General features: G+C 53.0%; 1 protein-coding gene across 1 annotated transcript in view; it reads left to right on the top strand.

Annotated features, from left to right (window-relative positions):
- The window catches only part of SLC27A3 (solute carrier family 27 member 3), a 24,187-nt gene extending 5,111 nt beyond the window's left edge, over positions 1-19,076 (top strand). The window contains 9 exon segments of the mRNA XM_063946698.1: positions 1,731-1,940; positions 2,376-2,534; positions 2,765-2,889; positions 3,298-3,492; positions 10,964-11,054; positions 11,132-11,330; positions 11,411-11,508; positions 11,592-11,722; positions 14,622-19,076. Of these exon segments, the coding sequence (XP_063802768.1) occupies positions 1,731-1,940; positions 2,376-2,534; positions 2,765-2,889; positions 3,298-3,492; positions 10,964-11,054; positions 11,132-11,330; positions 11,411-11,508; positions 11,592-11,722; positions 14,622-14,798 (1,385 nt within the window). The 3' untranslated portion in view covers positions 14,799-19,076.
- The last annotated feature ends 1,467 nt before the right edge of the window (positions 19,077-20,543 follow it).

The raw sequence follows: 20,543 nt of genomic DNA, 5'->3' as shown, positions 1-20,543 counted from the left end.
GCGCGGTCGCCCCTCATGTACTGTGTGTGTGTGTGTGTGCGCGGTCGCCCCTCATGTACTGTGTGTGTGCGCGCGCCCCTCATGTACTGTGTGTGCGCGCCCCTCATGTACTGTGTGTGTGTGTGTGTGCCCCTCATGTACTGTGTGTGTGTGTGTGTGTGTGTGTGTGTGTGTGCGCGCCCCTCATGTACTGTGTGTGTGTGTGTGTGTGCGCGCCCCTCATGTACTGTGTGTGTGTGTGTGTGTGTGCGCCCCTCATGTACTGTGTGTGTGTGTGTGTGTGTGTGTGTGTGTGTGTGCGCGCGCGCCCCCCTCATGTACTGTGTGTGTGTGTGTGCGCGCGCCCCTCATGTACTGTGTGTGTGTGTGTGTGCGGTCGCCCCTCATGTACTGTGTGTGTGTGTGTGTGTGTGCGCCCCTCATGTACTGTGTGTGTGTGTGCGCGCTCCTCATGTACTGTGTGTGTGTGCGCGGTCGCCCCTCATGTACTGTGTGTGTGTGTGTGTGTGTGTGTGTGTGTGTGTGCGCCCCTCATGTACTGTGTGTGTGTGTGTGTGTGCGCGCGGTCGCCCCTCATGTACTGTGTGTGTGTGCGCGCGCTCCTCATGTACTGTGTGTGTGTGTGTGTGTGTGCGCGCGCGGTCGCCCCTCATGTACTGTGTGTGTGTGTGTGTGTGTGTGCGCGGTCGCCCCTCATGTTCTGTGTGTGTGCGCGCGCCCCTCATGTAGTGTGTGTGTGTGTGTGTGTGCGCGCCCCTCATGTACTGTGTGTGTGTGCGCGCGCTCCTCATGTACTGTGTGTGTGTGTGTGTGTGTGCGCGCGCGGTCGCCCCTCATGTACTGTGTGTGTGTGTGTGTGTGTGTGCGCGGTCGCCCCTCATGTTCTGTGTGTGTGCGCGCGCCCCTCATGTAGTGTGTGTGTGTGTGTGTGTGCGCGCCCCTCATGTACTGTGTGTGTGTGCGCGCGCTCCTCATGTACTGTGTGTGTGTGTGTGTGTGCGCGCGGTCGCCCCTCATGTACTGTGTGTGTGTGTGTGTGCGCGGTCGCCCCTCATGTTCTGTGTGTGTGCGCGCGCCCCTCATGTAGTGTGTGTGTGTGTGTGTGTGTGTGTGTGTGCGCGCCCCTCATGTACTCTGTGTGTGTGTGTGTGTGTGCGCGCCCCTCATGTACTGTGTGTGTGTGCGCGCCCCTCATGTACTGTGTGTGTGTGCGCGCGGTCGCCCCTCATGTACTGTGTGTGTGTGTGTGTGTGCGCGCCCCTCATGTACTGTGTGTGTGTGCGCGCCCCTCATGTACTGTGTGTGTGTGTGTGTGTGTGTGTGTGTGTGCGCGCGGTCGCCCCTCATGTACTGTGTGTGTGTGTGTGTGTGTGTGTGTGTGTGTGTGTGTGTGTGTGTGTGTGTGTGCGCCTCATGTATGTATGATGTGTATGTGTCATGTGAGGGGCATCTAATGTCTGTAATATATAATGTGGGGGCTGTTATTATGTATAATACACATGTATTACTGTACTGTATATCACACACGCTGACACTTATACCGACGTACACACGCTGACACCTGTACGTACACCGACATACACACGCTGACACCTGTACGTACACCGACACACACACACACACGCTGACACCTGTACGTACACCGACATGCGCTGACACCTGTACCGACATACACACACTGACACCTGTACCGACATACACACGCTGACACCTGTACGCGTCCCCTGTAGAGCTGTTTGAGGCGGTGCTGGAGATTCTCCCTGATGTGCGGATGATGGGAATCGCAGTCTGGGTGATGGGCCCCGGTGATTACCCCGCCGGTGTTACAAATCTCCATGATCTGATGGAATCGGCCTCGGAGAGCCCCCCACCAGCCCACCTCGGAGTTCCACAGAGCCCAATGGATACTGCCATCTGCATCTTCACGTCTGGGACCACAGGTAGTAATGTCGCTCCACCTGCGCGCTGTGATGTGTAGGCCTGGGGTCCGCACAGTCAGCACCACGGCGGAGAGTGGGGGGTATAAGGGTCCCGGGAATATAATCGTCTCCTATAGAGGGAGGTTACACCTATAGGCGGCACTGAGCCACTAAATGTGGATTCTGCTTATAGCCAAATACCCACTGGCCTACCCCCCTGCCCCCTCCGTGCCTTCCTGCCCCCCAGCCATCCATAATGCAGCCTAGGCTCCTGCCAGGTCCCCACGCTGGGGCTCGGATTACTTTGTGTCTTCCCTACTGATGGCGTTTTAGGGGACAGTGGTCCTAATGCCATTATACAGCGCCCCCTTGCTGTAATGCCGGAGCCCCACATGTTATGGTGTGAGTTCCAGGCCGGCAGTACAGTGACCCTGTGACCTTGCATCCCCTCCGCAGGTTTGCCGAAAGCCGCACGTATCAGCCACCTGAAGACTTTAATGTGCTGCGGCTTCTACCAGCTGTGCGGGGTTGGTGCTGATGATGTCATCTACATGTCGCTGCCGCTTTACCACAAGGCCGGAGCCTTGCTGGGGATAGGTGGCTGCATCGGCGTTGGTGAGTGGTGTCTTCCCGCATGCACTGTGGTGTGCCCGCTCCCTGTTATATGACGCATGTATGTATACACACGCAATTCATCCTGTGACGCTAACTTACTAACGCTCAGTAAAACAGCAGCCATATTCTCACCTGTCAGTAAGGCACAGAAGTCTCACACTTATTGTTATATCCCCTGAGGCCGTGTTATCTCCTCAACCGCTTGTCCAACTTACTCTTCGTACCCTTAGGGGCTTCGCTGGTCCTGAAGGAACGATTCTCTGCCAGACAGTTCTGGAGCGACTGCTGCAAATACAACGTGACAGTATTCCAGTATATTGGGGAGCTGTGCCGATACCTCACCAACCAGCCACAGGTACCTGCCACTACCCCTCCGCTGGCCCGTGCCCCTCAGCTGCTCCCTACACCTGGTACCACTTCAATGCACCCTGCGCCCCTCCGCTGCAGCATATACCACTCTGCTGGTCCCTGTACTCCTCCACTCCCTCACACTGCCATTCCCTGCATGATGCCACCACCGCCACTCCCTGCATGATGCCACCACCGCCACTCCCTGCATGACGCCACTGTGTGGCGCTGCTCTCTTGCACTGTGTGGCGCTGCTCTCTTGCACTGTGTGGCGCTGCTCTCTTGCACTGTGTGGCGCTGCTCTCTTGCACTGTGTGGCGCTGCTCTCTTGCACTGTGTGGCGCTGCTCTCTTGCACTGTGTGGCGCTGCTCTCTTGCACTGTGTGACGCTACTCTCTTGCACTGTGTGATGTAGTGTGAGGATGAGCGGAGACATAAGATACGCCTGGCTGCGGGTAGTGGTCTGCGCCCTGATGTCTGGAGAGATTTCACGCGTCGATTTGGGAATATTCAGATCTTTGAGACGTACGGTATGACAGAGTTCAATGTCAGTTTCTTCAACTACACCGGGACTCCTGGAGCTGTCGGACGAGGCACCTTCATCTTCAAGGTATCGGACTGCTCCTGCCTGACGTGTATAAGGCAGTAGTGGTGGTGTGAGCGGGCATGATTCAGAGGTTTTTGTTGAGACAATATTTACAAGGATCTGCGCCCACGATATGGGTAGCAGTGCGGCTGCAGACTTCAGGTGAGTGACAGTCTGCAGCCATTTAGGAGGGGAGGGTGTAGGGTGGGGGGCTTGTTGTCCCCGTGTTCTGGGCGTGTGTAGCTGATGTTCACACATTTGATCCTAAGCTGTGTTTCTCTATCGTCCTAAGTGGATGCTGGGGTTCCTGAAAGGACCATGGGGAATAGCGGCTCCGCAGGAGACAGGGCACAAAAAAGTAAAGCTTTACTAGGTCAGGTGGTGTGCACTGGCTCCTCCCCCTATGACCCTCCTCCAGACTCCAGTTAGATTTTGTGCCCGAACGAGAAGGGTGCAATCTAGGTGGCTCTCCTAAAGAGCTGCTTAGAGAAAGTTTAGTTTAGGTTTTTTTCTTTACAGTGAGTCCTGCTGGCAACAGGATCACTGCAACGTGGGACTTAGGGGGAAAGTAGTAAACTCACCTGCATGCAGAGTGGATTTGCTGCTTGGCTACTGGACACCATTAGCTCCAGAGGGATCGAACACAGGCCCAGCCGTGGAGTCCGGTCCCGGAGCCGCGCCGCCGACCCCCTTGCAGATGCTGAAGCGTGAAGAGGTCCGGAAACCGGCGGCTGAAGACTCCTCAGTCTTCATAAGGTAGCGCACAGCACTGCAGCTGTGCGCCATTTTCCTCTCAGCACACTTCACTGGGCAGTCACTGAGGGTGCAGAGCGCTGGGGGGGGGCGCTCTGAGAGGCAAATATAAACCTTATACAAGGCTAAAAATACCTCACATATAGCCCATAGGGGCTATATGGAGATATTTAACCCCTGCCTGACTGGAAAAATAGCGGGAGAAGAACCCGCCGAAAAAGGGGCGGGGCCTATCTCCTCAGCACACGGCACCATTTTCTGTCACAGCTCCGCTGGTCAGAACGGCTCCCAGGTCTCTCCCCTGCACTGCACTACAGAAACAGGGTAAAACAGAGAGGGGGGGCACATTAATGGCTATATATATATATATATTAAAGCAGCTATAAGGGAGCACTTAATATAAGGATATCCCTTGTATATATAGCGCTTTGTGGTGTGTGCTGGCAGACTCTCCCTCTGTCTCCCCAAAAGGGCTAGTGGGTCCTGTCTTCATTAGAGCATTCCCTGTGAGTTTGCGGTGTGTGTCGGTACGTGGTGTCGACATGTATGAGGACGATATTGGTGTGGAGGCGGAGCAATTGCCAAATATGCAGATGTCACCCCCCAGGGGGTCGACACCAGAATGGATGCCTTTATTTGTGGAATTACGTGATGGTTTATCTTCCCTTAAACAGTCAGTTGAGGACATGAGGCGGCCGGACAATCAATTAATGCCTGTCCAGGCGCCTCAAACACCGTCAGGGGCTGTAAAACGCCCTTTGCCTCAGTCGGTCGACACAGACCCAGACACGGGCACTGATTCCAGTGACGACGGTAGAAATTCAAACGTATTTTCCAGTAGGGCCACACGTTATATGATTTTGGCAATGAAGGAGACGTTACATTTAGCTGATACTACAGATACCGTAAAACAGGGTATTATGTATGGTGTGAAAAAACTACAAACAGTTTTTCCTGAATCAGAAGAATTAAATGACGTGTGTGATGAAGCGTGGGTTGCTCCTGATAAAAAGTTGATAATTTCAAAAAAGTTATTGGCATTATACCCTTTCCCGCCAGAGGTTAGGGCGCGCTGGGAAACACCCCCTAAGGTGGACAAGGCGCTCACACGCTTATCCAAACAAGTGGCGTTACCCTCTCCTGAGACGGCCGCACTTAAGGATCCATCAGATAGAAAGATGGAAGTTATTCAAAAGAATATATACACACATGCAGGTGTTATACTACGACCAGCTATAGCAACTGCCTGGATGTGCAGTGCTGGAGTAGTTTGGTCAGAATCCCTGATTGAAAATATTGATACCCTAGATAGGGACAATGTTTTACTGTCGTTAGAACAAATAAAGGATGCATTTATCTATATGCGTGATGCACAGAGGGATATTTGCACACTGGCATCTCGGGTGAGTGCTATGTCCATTTCAGCCAGAAGAGCCTTATGGACACGACAGTGGACAGGCGATGCGGATTCAAAACGTCACATGGAGGTTTTGCCGTATAAAGGGGAGGAGTTATTTGGAGTTGGTCTATCAGACTTGGTGGCCACGGCTACTGCCGGGAAATCCACTTTTTTACCTCAAGTCACTCCCCAACAGAGAAAGGCACCGACCTTTCAACCGCAGCCTTTTCGCTCCTACAAAAATAAGAGAGCAAAGGGCTTGTCGTACCTGCCACGAGGCAGAGGAAGAGGGAAGAGACACCAACAGGCAGCTCCTTCCCAGGAACAGAAGCCCTCCCCGGCTCCTGCAAAAACCTCAGCATGACGCTGGGGCCTCTCAAGCGGACTCGGGGACAGTGGGGGGCCGTCTCAAAAATTACAGCGCGCAGTGGGCTCACTCGCAGGTAGACCCCTGGATCCTGCAGATAATATCTCAGGGGTACAGGTTGGAATTAGAGACGGATCCTCCTCATCGTTTCCTGAAGTCTGCCTTACCAACCGTCTCTTCCGAAAGGGAGAGGGTGTTGGAAGCCATTCACAAGCTGTACGCTCAGCAGGTGATAGTCAAAGTACCCCTATTACAACAAGGAAAGGGGTATTATTCCACTCTATTTGTGGTACCGAAGCCGGATGGCTCGGTAAGGCCTATTCTAAATCTGAAGTCCTTGAACCTCTACATAAAAAAGTTCAAGTTCAAGATGGAGTCACTCAGAGCAGTGATAGCGAACCTGGAAGAAGGGGACTTTATGGTATCCTTGGACATCAAGGATGCGTATCTACACGTTCCGATTTACCCCGCACACCAGGGGTACCTCAGGTTCATTGTTCAAAACTGTCACTATCAGTTTCAGACGCTGCCGTTCGGATTGTCCACGGCGCCTCGGGTCTTTACCAAGGTAATGGCCGAGATGATGATTCTTCTTCGAAGAAAAGGCGTATTAGTTATCCCATACTTGGACGATCTCCTAATAAGGGCAAGGTCCAGAGAACAGCTGGAGACAGCTTTAGCACTATCTCAAGAGGTGCTAAGACAACACGGGTGGATTCTGAATATTCCAAAATCCCATTTAATCCCGACAACTCGTCTGCTGTTCCTAGGAATGATTCTGGACACGGTTCAGAAAAAGGTTTTCCTTCCAGAGGAAAAAGCCAAGGAGTTATCCGATCTGGTCAGGAACCTCCTAAAACCAGGAAAAGTGTCAGTACATCAATGCACAAGAGTCCTGGGAAAAATGGTGGCTTCTTACGAAGCAATTCCATTCGGCAGATTCCATGCAAGAATATTCCAAAGGGATCTGTTGGACAAATGGTCAGGGTCGCATCTGCAGATGCACCTGCGAATAACCCTGTCACCAAAGACAAGGGTGTCACTTCTGTGGTGGTTGCAGAAGGCTCACCTATTAGAAGGCCGCAGATTCGGCATTCAGGATTGGATCCTGGTGACCACGGACGCCAGCCTGAGAGGCTGGGGAGCAGTCACACAAGGAAGAAACTTCCAGGGAGTATGGACGAGTCTGGAAAAGTCTCTTCACATAAACATTCTGGAACTAAGAGCAATCTACAATGCTCTAAGCCAGGCGGAACTTCTCCTGCAAGGAAAGCCGGTGTTGATTCAGTCGGACAACATCACGGCGGTCGCCCATGTAAACAGGCAGGGCGGCACAAGAAGCAGGAGTGCAATGGCAGAAGCTGCCAAGATTCTTCGCTGGGCGGAGAATCACGTGATAGCACTGTCAGCAGTGTTCATCCCGGGCGTGGACAACTGGGAAGCAGACTTCCTCAGCAGACACGATCTTCATCCGGGAGAGTGGGGTCTACATCCAGAAGTCTTCAACATGTTAATAGACCGTTGGGAAAGACCAATTGTAGACATGATGGCGTCTCGCCTCAACAAGAAACTGGACAAATATTGCGCCAGGTCAAGAGATCCACAGGCAATAGCTGTGGACGCACTGGTAACTCCTTGGGTGTACCAGTCAGTGTATGTGTTTCCTCCTCTGCCGCTCATACCAAAGGTATTGAAGATCATACGGCAAAGAAGAGTAAGAACAATACTAGTGGTTCCGGATTGGCCGAGAAGGACTTGGCATCCGGAACTTCAAGAGATGCTCACGGACGAACCGTGGCCTCTACCTCTGAGAAGGGACCTGCTACAGCAGGGTCCCTGTCTTTTTCAAGACTTACCGCGGCTGCGTTTGACGGCATGGCGGTTGAACGCCAGATCCTAAAAGGGAAAGGCATTCCAGAAGAAGTCATTCCTACCTTGATTAAGGCACGGAAGGAAGTCACCGTGAAACATTATCACCGCATTTGGCGAAAATATGTAGCGTGGTGCGAGGATCGGAGGGTTCCGACGGAGGAATTCCAACTGGGTCGTTTCCTACATTTCCTGCAATCAGGATTATCTATGGGTCTCAAATTGGGATCCATTAAGGTTCAAATTTCGGCCCTGTCAATATTCTTCCAAAAAGAATTGGCCTCTGTCCCTGAGGTCCAGACTTTTGTCAAGGGAGTACTGCATATACAGCCTCCTGTGGTGCCTCCGGTGGCACCGTGGGATCTAAATGTAGTTTTAGATTTCCTCAAATCCCATTGGTTTGAACCATTGAAAAAGGTGGATTTGAAATATCTCACATTGAAAGTGACTATGTTACTAGCCCTGGCCTCTGCCAGGAGAGTATCTGAATTGGCGGCTTTATCTTATAAAAGTCCTTATCTAATCTTCCATTCGGATAGGGCAGAACTGCGGACTCGTCCGCATTTTCTCCCTAAAGTGGTATCAGCATTTCATCTGAACCAACCTATTGTGGTGCCTGCGGCCACTAGCGACTTGGAGGACTCCAAGTTGTTGGACGTTGTCAGAGCCTTAAAAATATACATTGCAAGGACGGCTGGAGTCAGAAAATCTGACTCGCTGTTTATATTGTATGCACCCAACAAGTTGGGCGCACCTGCTTCTAAGCAGTCGATTGCTCGTTGGATTTGTAACACAATTCAACTTGCACATTCTGTGGCAGGCCTGCCACAGCCTAAAACTGTAAAAGCCCACTCCACAAGGAAGGTGGGCTCATCTTGGGCGGCTGCCCGAGGGGTCTCGGCATTACAACTCTGCCGAGCAGCTACGTGGTCGGGGGAGAACACGTTTGTAAAATTTTACAAATTTGATACCCTGGCAAAGGAGGACCTGGAGTTCTCTCATTCGGTGCTGCAGAGTCATCCGCACTCTCCCGCCCGTTTGGGAGCTTTGGTATAATCCCCATGGTCCTTTCAGGAACCCCAGCATCCACTTAGGACGATAGAGAAAATAAGAATTTACTTACCGATAATTCTATTTCTCGGAGTCCGTAGTGGATGCTGGGCGCCCATCCCAAGTGCGGATTATCTGCAATACTTGTACATAGTTATTGTTAACTAATTCGGGTTATTGTTAAGGAGCCATCTTTAAGAGGCCCTTTCTGTTGTCATACTGTTAACTGGGTTTAGATCACAAGTTGTACGGTGTGATTGGTGTGGCTGGTATGAGTCTTACCCGGGATTCAAAATGCCTCCCTTATTGTGTATGCTCGTCCGGGCACAGTACCTAACTGGAGTCTGGAGGAGGGTCATAGGGGGAGGAGCCAGTGCACACCACCTGACCTAGTAAAGCTTTACTTTTTTGTGCCCTGTCTCCTGCGGAGCCGCTATTCCCCATGGTCCTTTCAGGAACCCCAGCATCCACTACGGACTCCGAGAAATAGAATTATCGGTAAGTAAATTCTTATTTTTTTAAAGCCGCAAGATGATCTGATGCCAGCAGTGCGCCACCACCGGCTGCACTACCATAAATCGCAGCCCCGACCCACACAACGTACATCTCTAATTCAGGCCACAAGTGTAACGTAGTAAGGCGTAAGAGACAGCATATCACTATGTACCTATCATGGGGTAGATGGGACAGAGCAATGTTCTGCAGGTCATTAGAGAGGTCAGTAATGTAATAATCTGCAGAATATATCACTATGTACCTGTCAGGGGGTAGATGGGACAGAGCAATGTTCTGCAGGTCACTAGAGAGGTCAGTAATGTAATAATCTGCAGGATATATCACTATGTATCTGTCAGGGGGTAGATGGGACAGAGCAATGTTCTGCAGATCACTAGAGAGGTCAGTAATGTAATAATCTGCAGAATATATCACTATGTACCTGTCAGGGGGTAGATGGGACAGAGCAATGTTCTGCAGGTCACTAGAGAGGTCAGTAATGTAATAATCTGCAGGATATATCACTATGTACCTGTCAGGTGGGGAGATGGGACAGCAATGGTCTGCAGGTCGGTAATGTAATAATCTGCAGGATATATCATTATGTACCTGTCAGGGGGTAGATGGGACAGAGCAATGTTCTGCAGATCACTAGAGAGGTCAGTAATGTAATAATCTGCAGGATATATCACTATGTAGCTGTCAGGGGGTAGATGGGACAGAGCAATGTTCTGCAGATCACTAGAGAGGTCAGTAATGTAATAATCTGCAGGATATATCACTATTAACCTGTCAGGGGGTAGATGGGACAGAGCAATGGTCTGCAGGTCAGTAGTGTAATAATCTGCAGGATATATCATTATGTACCTGTCAGGGGGTAGATGGGACAGAGCAATGTTCTGCAGATCACTAGAGAGGTCATTAATGTAATAATCTGCAGGATATATCACTATGTACCTGTCAGGGGGTAGATGGGACAGAGCAATGGTCTGCAGGTCAGTAGTGTAATAATCTGCAGGATATATCATTATGTACCTGTAAGGGGGTAGATGGGTCAGAGCAATGCTCTGCAGATCACTAGAGAGGTCAGTAGTGTAATATCTGCAGAATATATCACTATGTACCTGTCGGGGGATAGATGGGACAGAGCAATGTTCTGCAGATCACTAGAGAGGTCAGTAATGTAATAATCTGCAGAATATATCACTATGTACCTGTCAGGGGGGTAGATGGGACAGAGCAATGTTCTGCAGATCACTAGAGAGGTCAGTAATGTAATAATCTGCAGGATATATCGCTATGTACCTGTCAGGGGTTAGATGGGACAGAGCAATGTTCTGCAGATCACTAGAGAGGTCAGTAATGTAATAATCTGCAGAATATATCACTATGTACCTGTCGGGGGGTAGATGGGACAGAGCAATGTTCTGCAGGTCACTAGAGAGGTCAGTATGTAATAATCTGCAGGATATATCATTATGTACCTGTCAGGGGGTAGATGGGTCGGAGCAATGCTCTGCAGGTCAGTAATGTAATAATCTTTCCTTTCTTCCATTATGTAGAGTTTCTGTCCCTTCAGTCTCATCCGGTATGACACCCAGGAGGGGGCGCCAGTGAGAGGAACGCAGGGGAGGTGCATTGTCACTGACGCAGGTATGTCTCGCTCTGTGTAATGAGACCGCTGAGAGTGACACGGGTGTGTGATACAGGGAGTGTTTGTGTCCCTGCAGGAGAGACTGGCCTGCTCATCTCCCCGGTCACCCCCATGTCTCCGTTCCTGGGGTACGTTGGCAGCCGGGAGCTGTCGGAGAAGAAGCTGTTGAGAGACGTCTTTCAGGCAGGAGACTGTTACTTTAACACGGGGGACCTGATGATGCAGGATGACCTGGGCTTCGTGTATTTCCGAGACCGGACCGGAGATACGTTTCGGTAGGTAGACAATTGTACCCCTGTACCCCCACGCCCTTCTCCTTAGATCCGGCACTGTGTGCTGACTTCTCTGTCTGCAGGTGGAAGGGGGAGAACGTGGCCACCACTGAAGTCTCTGAGATCATGAGCGGACTGGAGTTTTTCCAGGAGGTCAATGTGTACGGCGTGAGCGTCCCAGGTAATAATGGCGCATACGCTGCTATCTGCCGCATACGGGCACCTGCCGCCATGGATGTTTCACAGACGTCTCTCCCCCTATAGGGCATGAGGGCAGAACGGGCATGGCTGCTGCTACCCTGCGCCCTGGGCACAAGCTGGACTTGGATCGAGTATTCACTCATGTGGTGGAGTTCCTGCCGTCATACGCACGCCCCCGCTTCCTGAGGATCAAGGTTGGTATTTATAAGTGGAGTACAGAAGCGCCCCCTATAGGTCAGCCGCCTGCTCTACAGTACAGTGTCATTCATCCCGTTAAGGCCCGTGCACCCCACCTACCCGAGCTGTAACTGCACTGCTCTTACTGTAAAGAACCCTTCCTGTAATGGGAGGTGGAATGCACTTTCCTCAGACTTTGGTAGATAACCACCGTCCCCTGTGCACTGTGGCTGCCGAATACAGCGATTCATTTCTACGGCAAACAATCCCCAGCGCCAGCCGTTTACAGAGCGTTCCTGCGTCTCCAGTTTCCAGTCTCCTTTTCTTCCCAATCTAGGGGCAGTACCCACGGCTCATTGACTGTAAATGGCTAGTTTACCTGGAATTTGGTGTCTGGCAAAACTAAATCCACGATATGACTGTTTATTCTGCGAAAGCGCCGGTGTCTTTATGTGATACAGAGTAATTTGCAGCACAAAACAAATGGGCTCTAATTGGATAGCCTGAACTGACCACCAGGCTTTCATCTCGACTTCTTTTCTGCCCCAAATTACTGCGGGTAATGGGATACCGCCTCCCCCCCCCCCTTCATAATCTCACACTTATTTCCCCATCAGTCAAAGATCTGTTCTCTCCATGCTGGACGGTGACTGTTCCCCAGTGATGCTGTCCTCTCTCTCCATGCTGGACGGTGACTGTTCCCCAGTGGTACTGACCTCTCTCCATGCTGGACGGTGACTGCTCCCCAGTGGTACTGACCTCTCTCCACGCTGGTCATTGACTGCTCCCCAGTGGTACTGTCCTCTTCCCATGCTGGACGGTGACTTTCCCCATTGGTGCTGACCTCTCTCTCCATGCTGGACGGTGACTGTTCCCCAGTGGTACTGACCTCTTCCCATGCTGGACGGTGACTGTTCCCCAGTGGTACTGACCTCTCTCCATGCTGGGCGGTGACTGCTCCCTAGGGGTACTGTGTTTTCCTGCTGGGCGGTGACTGCTCCCTAGGGGTACTGTGTTTTCCTGCTGGACGGTGACTGCTCCCTAGGGGTACTGTGTTTTCCTGCTGGGCGGTGACTGCTCCCTAGGGGTACTGTGTTTTCCTGCTGGGCGGTGACTGCTCCCTAGGGGTACTGTGTTTTCCTGCTGGGCGGTGACTGATCCCTAGGGGTACTGTGTCTTCCTGATGAACGGTGACTGCTCCGTAGGGGTACTGTGTTTTCCTGCTGGACAGTGGCTGCTCCCTAGGGGTACTGTGTTTTCCTGCTGGGCGGTGACTGCTCCCTAGGGGTACTGTGTTTTCCTGCTGGACAGTGGCTGCTCCCTAGGGGTACTGTGTTTTCCTGCTGGGCGGTGACTGCTCCCTAGGGGTACTGTGTTTTCCTGCTGGGCGGTGGCTGCTCCCTAGGGGTACTGTGTTTTCCTGCTGGGCGGTGACTGCTCCCTAGGGGTACTGTGTTTTCCTGCTGGGCGGTGACTGCTCCCTAGGGGTACTGTGTTTTCCTGCTGGGCGGTGACTGCTCCCTAGGGGTACTGTGTTTTCCTGCTGGACGGTGACTGCTCCCTAGGGGTACTGTGTCTTCCTGCTGGGCGGTGGCTGCTCCCTAGGGGTACTGTGTCTTCCTGCTGGACGGTGACTGCTCCCTAGGGGTACTGTGTTTTCCTGCTGGGCGGTGACTGCTCCCTAGGGGTACTGTGTTTTCCTGCTGGGCGGTGACTGCTCCCTAGGGGTACTGTGTTTTCCTGCTGGGCGGTGACTGCTCCCTAGGGGTACTGTGTTTTCCTGCTGGACGGTAACTGCTCCCTAGGGGTACTGTGTTTTCCTGCTGGGCGGTGGCTGCTCCCTAGGGGTACTGTGTTTTCCTGCTGGGCGGTGACTGCTCCCTAGGGGTACTGTGTTTTCCTGCTGGACGGTGACTGCTCCCTAGGGGTACTGTGTCTTCCTGCTGGGCGGTGGCTGCTCCCTAGGGGTACTGTGTCTTCCTGCTGGACGGTGACTGCTCCCTAGGGGTACTGTGTTTTCCTGCTGGGCGGTGACTGCTCCCTAGGGGTACTGTGTTTTCCTGCTGGGCGGTGGCTGCTCCCTTGGGGTACTGTGTTTTCCTGCTGGGCGGTGGCTGCTCCCTAGGGGTACTGTGTTTTCCTGCTGGACGGTAACTGCTCCCTAGGGGTACTGTGTTTTCCTGCTGGGCGGTGGCTGCTCCCTAGGGGTACTGTGTTTTCCTGCTGGACGGTGACTGCTCCCTAGGGGTACTGTGTCTTCCTGCTGGACGGTGACTGCTCCCTAGGGGTACTGTGTCTTCCTGCTGGGCGGTGGCTGCTCCCTAGGGGTACTGTGTCTTCCTGCTGGACGGTGACTGCTCCCTAGGCGTACTGTGTCTTCCTGCTGGACGGTGACTGCTCCCTAGGGGTACTGTGTCTTCCTGCTGGACGGTGACTGATCCCTAGGGGTACTGTGTCTTCCTGCTGGACGGTGACTGCTCCCTAGGGGTACTGTGTCTTCCTGCTCGGCGGTGGCTGCTCCCTAGGGGTACTGTGTCTTCCTGCTGGGCGGTGACTGCTCCCTAGGGGTACTGTGTTTTCCTGCTGGGCGGTGACTGCTCCCTAGGGGTACTGTGTCATCCTGCTGGACGGTGACTGCTCCCTAGGGGTACTGTGTCTTCCTGCTGGACGGTGACTGCTCCCTAGGGGTACTGTGTCTTCCTGCTGGGCGGTGGCTGCTCCCTAGGGGTACTGTGTCTTCCTGCTGGGCGGTGGCTGCTCCCTAGGGGTACTGTGTCTTCCTGCTGGGCGGTGGCTGCTCCCTAGGGGTACTGTGTCTTCCTGCTGGGCGGTGGCTGCTCCCTAGGGGTACTGTGTCTTCCTGCTGGGCGGTGGCTGCTGCTCTGCTGTGTCTGACTGTCTCTCTGTAACCTGCAGGATCACATGGATTCCACTGGGACTTTCAAGCAGCAGAAGCAGCGCCTGGTTGAAGATGGCTTCTCCCCATTGAGCATTGAGGACCCTCTCTACCTCCTGGACGAGGTTTCCGGCACCTACGTGCCACTCACAGAGGATCTGTACTCACGGATTATCGCCTCTGAGTTCCGAGTGTAGTGGAGAGATGTGCGAATATGACCGTCGCACCGGATCCATCCTCATCAGTCAGCGCGTCTGCGACTCTGCCGACCAGCGAGGCTGCTGTAGACCTGGTTCACCATCACTAATTCCGCTCTCGCCACATATATTGTTACCGCGCGGCTCCTGCTGCCCGTGTCCCGCTCATTGTATGGGTCCAAGGATGGCTCTCTGCTCCTTGTATTAGACCAGAAGTCACATTTTCTATGTTAGAAACAGAAGTATCTAGATACTAGATCTCATTAGTCCAGACACATTCCAGGCGGCGGCTCTGATGGCGGAGATGTGCCATGCTTCTGTATGGACCCCATACCCTACTGCCTGCGATGGGTGGAGACCTCTCTGTCTTAGCACAGTAAGGAATAGTTATAGCTGTAGGATAGAGATAAAAGATGGCTGCTTTCTTTACTACCAGACTACTGCTCAGTCTGTCTCCTCCCTCTCAGGTGCCTAGAATGCCTCCGACATTGTGGGAGCCAAGTACAAATCTATATATCATTCCCTGCTGGAAGTAGTCTGCACACCCTGGGCCTCATTCACACTAAAGAGCAAATCCAAAAAAAGGAGCAATTCGCACTTTTGCAAAACCGTGTTGCACTGCGGGGGTGGAGGAGGGGGCGGATGTAACATGTAGAGAGATTAGAAGGAAGGTGTAATAGCTTAATTTTAAATTGCATCGTAAAAGTGAAGCTTCTCCGTATTCGCGGGCTACATGCAGAGGCAGCCAGTATTTACCCTGCATGCACACATCATTTACACCCCTTGCAGTGCAGCGTGGTCTTCCCCGGAGCAGGTTGCTCCTTACTTTTATTTGCTCAAATCCCGGCCCAAAGTATTGGCTCATCGGCAGATCCAGCAGAACAGGCCGAAATGCAACATGAAGGTCACCAGCATCGCTGGGAGTACCACTGTTCTGCTGTAACGCCGTGTACAAGGCTCTGACTGTTACAGAATGTTATAGCGTTACTGACCGCCCACTAGCACTTGCGATATAGCGTCTATCCGTATCGGCACCATCGCATTCCCCATCATCGCTCAGCTGCGCAGCCCCGCGGTTGGTCCCAGGTTCTGTTTTGGAATATTGTTAACGAGCTGGGATTTTGTAGGGATTTCCTTAAAATTGGTCTGTTACTGGCCCTTCACAGACTGGTGTTTGGTAGCTCACCTGTGCAGCTGAGCCTTTTCCTAAAGAGGACCATCCTATAGTATTAATACATACAAAGTAACTCGCTGTAACACAGACTGCAGAAGATTGGGTGTGGCTTATTCTGCTGGGTGCGCAATCCTGGGGTGCTGCTTCCCTATCGCCCCCTGGCTGTATCCCAGCGGGGACCATCCTATAGTATTACTACATACAAAGTAACCCGCTGTAACACAGACTGCAGATGGTTGGGTGTGGCTTATTCTGCTGGGTGCGCAGTCCTGGGGTGCTGCTCGCCCTGTCGCCCCCTGGCTGTACCCCAGCGGGGACCATCCTATAGTATTTCTACATACAAAGTAACCCGCTGTAACACAGACTGCAGATGGTTGGGTGTGGCTTATTCTGCTGGGTGCGCAATCCTGGGGTGCTGCTCCCCTATCGCCCCCTGGCTGTATCCCAGCGGGGACCATCCTATAGTATTACTGCAAAGTAACCCGCTGTAACACAGACTGCAGATGGTTGGGTGTGGCTTATTCTGCTGGGTGCGCAATCCTGGGGTGCTGCTCGCCCTGTCGCCCCCTGGCTGTACCCCAGTGGGGACCATCCTATAGTATTACTACATACAAAGTAACCCGCTGTAACACGGACTGCAGATGGTTGGGTGTGGCTTATTCTGCTGGGTGCGCAGTCCTGGGGTGCTGCACGCCCTATCGCCCCCTGGCTGTACCCCAGTGGGGACCATCCTATAGTATTACTACATACAAAGTAACCCGCTGTAACACGGACTGCAGATGGTTGGGTGTGGCTTATTCTGCTGGGTGCGCAATCCTGGGGTGCTGCTCCCCTATCGCCCCCTGGCTGTATCCCAGCGGGGACCATCCTATAGTATTACTACATACAAAGTAACCCGCTGTAACACAGACTGCAGATGGTTGTGGTGTGGCTTATTCTGCTGGGTGCGCAGTCCTGGGGTGCTGCTCGCCCTGTCGCCCCCTGGCTGTACCCCAGTGGGGACCATCCTATAGTATTACTACATACAAAGTAACCCGCTGTAACACGGACTGCAGATGGTTGGGTGTGGCTTATTCTGCTGGGTGCGCAGTCCTGGGGTGCTGCACGCCCTATCGCCCCCTGGCTGTACCCCAGTGGGGACCATCCTATAGTATTACTACGTACAAAGTAACCCGCTGTAACACAGACTGCAGATGGTTGGGTGTGGCTTATTCTGCTGGGTGCGCAATCCTGGGGTGCTGCTCCCCTATCGCCCCCTGGCTGTATCCCAGCGGGGACCATCCTATAGTATTACTACATACAAAGTAACCCGCTGTAACACAGACTGCAGATGGTTGGGTGTGGCTTATTCTGCTGGGTGCGCAGTCCTGGGGTGCTGCTCGCCCTATCGCCCCCTGGCTGTATCCCAGCGGGGACCATCCTATAGTATTACTACATACAAAGTAACCCGCTGTAACACAGACTGCAGATGGTTGTGGTGTGGCTTATTCTGCTGGGTGCGCAGTCCTGGGGTGCTGCACGCCCTATCGCCCCCTGGCTGTATCCCAGCGGGGACCATCCTATAGTATTACTACATACAAAGTAACCCGCTGTAACACAGACTGCAGATGGTTGTGGTGTGCTTATTCTGCTGGGTGCGCAGTCCTGGGGTGCTGCACGCCCTATCGCCCCCTGGCTGTACCCCAGCGGGGACCATCCTATAGTATTACTACATACAAAGTAACCCGCTGTAACACAGACTGCAGATGGTTGGGTGTGGCTTATTCTGCTGGGTGCGCAGTCCTGGGGTGCTGCACGCCCTATCGTTCCCTGGATGTATCCCAGCGGGGACCATCCTATAGTATTACTACATACAAAGTAACCCGCTGTAACACAGACTGCAGATGGTTGTGGTGTGGCTTATTCTGCTGGGTGCGCAGTCCTGGGGTGCTGCTCCCCTATCGCCCCCTGGCTGTATCCCAGTGGGGACCATCCTATAGTATTACTACAAAGTAACCCGCTGTAACACAAACTGCAGATGGTTGGGTGTGGCTTATTCTGCTGGGTGCGCAGTCCTGGGGTGCTGCTCCCCTATCGCCCCCTGGCTGTATCCCAGCGGGGACCATCCTATAGTATTACTACATACAAAGTAACCCGCTGTAACACAGACTGCAGATGGTTGGGTGTGGCTTATTCTGCTGGGTGCACAGTCCTGGGGTGCTGCACGCCCTATCGCCCCCTGGCTGTATCCCAGCGGGGGCCATCCTATAGTATTACTACATACAGAGTAACCCGCTGTAACACAGACTGCAGATGGTTGGGTGTGGCTTATTCTGCTGGGTGCGCAGTCCTGGGGTGCTGCACGCCCTATCGCCCCTGGCTGTACCCCAGTGGGGACCATCCTATAGTATTACTACAAAGTAACCCGCTGTAACACAGACTGCAGATGGTTGGGTGTGGCTTATTCTGCTGGGTGCGCAGTCCTGGGGTGCTGCTCCCCTATCGCCCCCTGGCTGTACCCCAGTGGGGACCAGCGTAGTGTCTTATTGTATTTTATATAGTACTGTCTTTTTTGGTAGCAGTAGATTTACTGACGGACACAGTACCGACAGCCATTGACCCATCAGTCAAAATGCTGACATTATGCCAACATGTTCAAAATGCCGCCATAGTCAGAATACCTATGTTTGACATGCCGACATGCGTTTTTTAAGGAATTTTTGCCCCAAAATAGATTTGTTCATACTTCAGCTTCCCAGTGGTCCTGGAGGGGGAATATAATACTGTGCCGAGCGCAGCGAGGGGACGCGGTACATGTGGAGCTATGTCGACACTGACACAAAAAAAAACCAGGAAAACTCATGCCGGTATTTTGACATGCCGGCATTCCATATGTCTGTATTGTGACTTGAACATGTCTACATAATGAATGTCGGTATTTTGACTTGAACATGTTGGCGGCATAATGAATGTCTGTATGTTGACTGTAGGGCAATGGCTGTCGGCAGTGAGTCTGTCGGTAAATCATACTGAGCCCTGTCTTTCTCTATACATTGTCTGTACTTTTTATACGCCGTTTTGTACTGCTACAGGGTTTCCATTAAAGACTTTTCAAAGAGCCGGAACTTGCGTCCGCAAATTCTTTTAACTCGTGGACATTCTGTGTCGCCGCCATCTCCACGGTGGATGTGTGGGGAGGGTGTTGGCGGTTTCCCACAGCTGAGGGTCCCGGCGGCTGCTGATTCTGCGCAGAGAGGTGGAGGGTGATTGGTCGGGCAGGAGAGGGGGGGTCTGTGTCACCGTTCTGCTTGGTGGGGGGGTGACATGTTCTGTCTGAAGGAATTTGATGTTTGACGCCGTGTGACTGCGTGGAGTAGTGGGGAAGGGGGCGGCGTCGCCCCTCTCATGCACCCCCCTTCCCCCGCTCTTGGAGCTGAGCATTGTGTCCATGGTGATACATTCGGGGGTCTATGTGACAGTGACAATAAGCTCAGCTACACTGGCCAGCTAAGATTAATGTGATTCCACTGTAAAGCCGGACAAGGAGCTAGCAATCTAATTCCTGCGCTACTCTCCCAGGTGATTAACCCATCCATGGCCAGCCCAGTGCCTGCTGGGGCTCTATCGGGAATACATTGCCTGTGACCCCGTCTCTAATTGTTTCTGGGACTCTTGTCAGCTCCCAGCCACCCTCCGACACTTCCCACAGCCCCTGCCCATACACTTCTGGGTGCAGTGAGTACACTTAGGGGGGGTTAGCTGAGCCCAGTCTTTACTGCATGCCCCCCCTCCATATGATGTGTGTGTGGAGGGGTGGGGGGGGGGGGTTGCCATGAGACTCTCATCTCTCCAGTGTTCGGTCTGAGCCCTGGAGGCAGTTACGGAGCGGACTTCCCCGGGAGACCCCCGGGGTCCGGGTTGGTTTGTAGGTCTGGTCTTCCTAGCTGCAATTTCTTAGACTTCCCTTAAATATTGTATGTACAGTTATCTGAATGATTGCAAGCTCTTCTGTGCGAGGCCGGGTGTTTCTAGCAGGTAAATCATTATGCAGATGTCCGTCTGCACACATTGCGGCTTATTATGGTAAGCAGTCATGTGACAACAGGTCCCCACTGTTCCCAGCGGGCAGCGTCATGTGACAGGTCCCCACCGTACCCAGCGGGCAGCGTCATGTGACAACAGGTCCCCACCATACCCAGCGGGCAGCGTCATGTGATAACAGGTCCCCACCATACCCAGCGGGCAGCGTCATGTGAGTCACAGGTCCTCCCCATACCCAGCGGGCAGCGTCATGTGACAACAGGTCCCCACTGTACCCAGCGGGCAGCGTCATGTGAGTCACAGGTCCCCACCATACCCAGCGGGCAGCGTCATGTGAGTCACAGGTCCCCAGCGGGCAGCGTCATGTGAGTCACAGGTCCCCACCGTACCCAGCGGGCAGCGTCATGTGAGTCACAGGTCCCCTCCGTAACCAGCGGGCAGCGTCATGTGAGTCACAGGTCCCCAGCGGGCAGCGTCATGTGAGTCACAGGTCCCCTCCGTTCCCAGCGGGCAGCGTCATGTGAGTCACAGGTCACCTCCGTAACCAGCGG

Source organism: Pseudophryne corroboree, chromosome 12 (genome assembly GCF_028390025.1).
Source record: "Pseudophryne corroboree isolate aPseCor3 chromosome 12, aPseCor3.hap2, whole genome shotgun sequence".
Classification (NCBI taxonomy): Eukaryota; Metazoa; Chordata; class Amphibia; order Anura; family Myobatrachidae; genus Pseudophryne; species Pseudophryne corroboree.
Note: the sequence above shows the minus strand (reverse complement) of the source record. Positions and strands in the feature narration are given on the sequence as shown.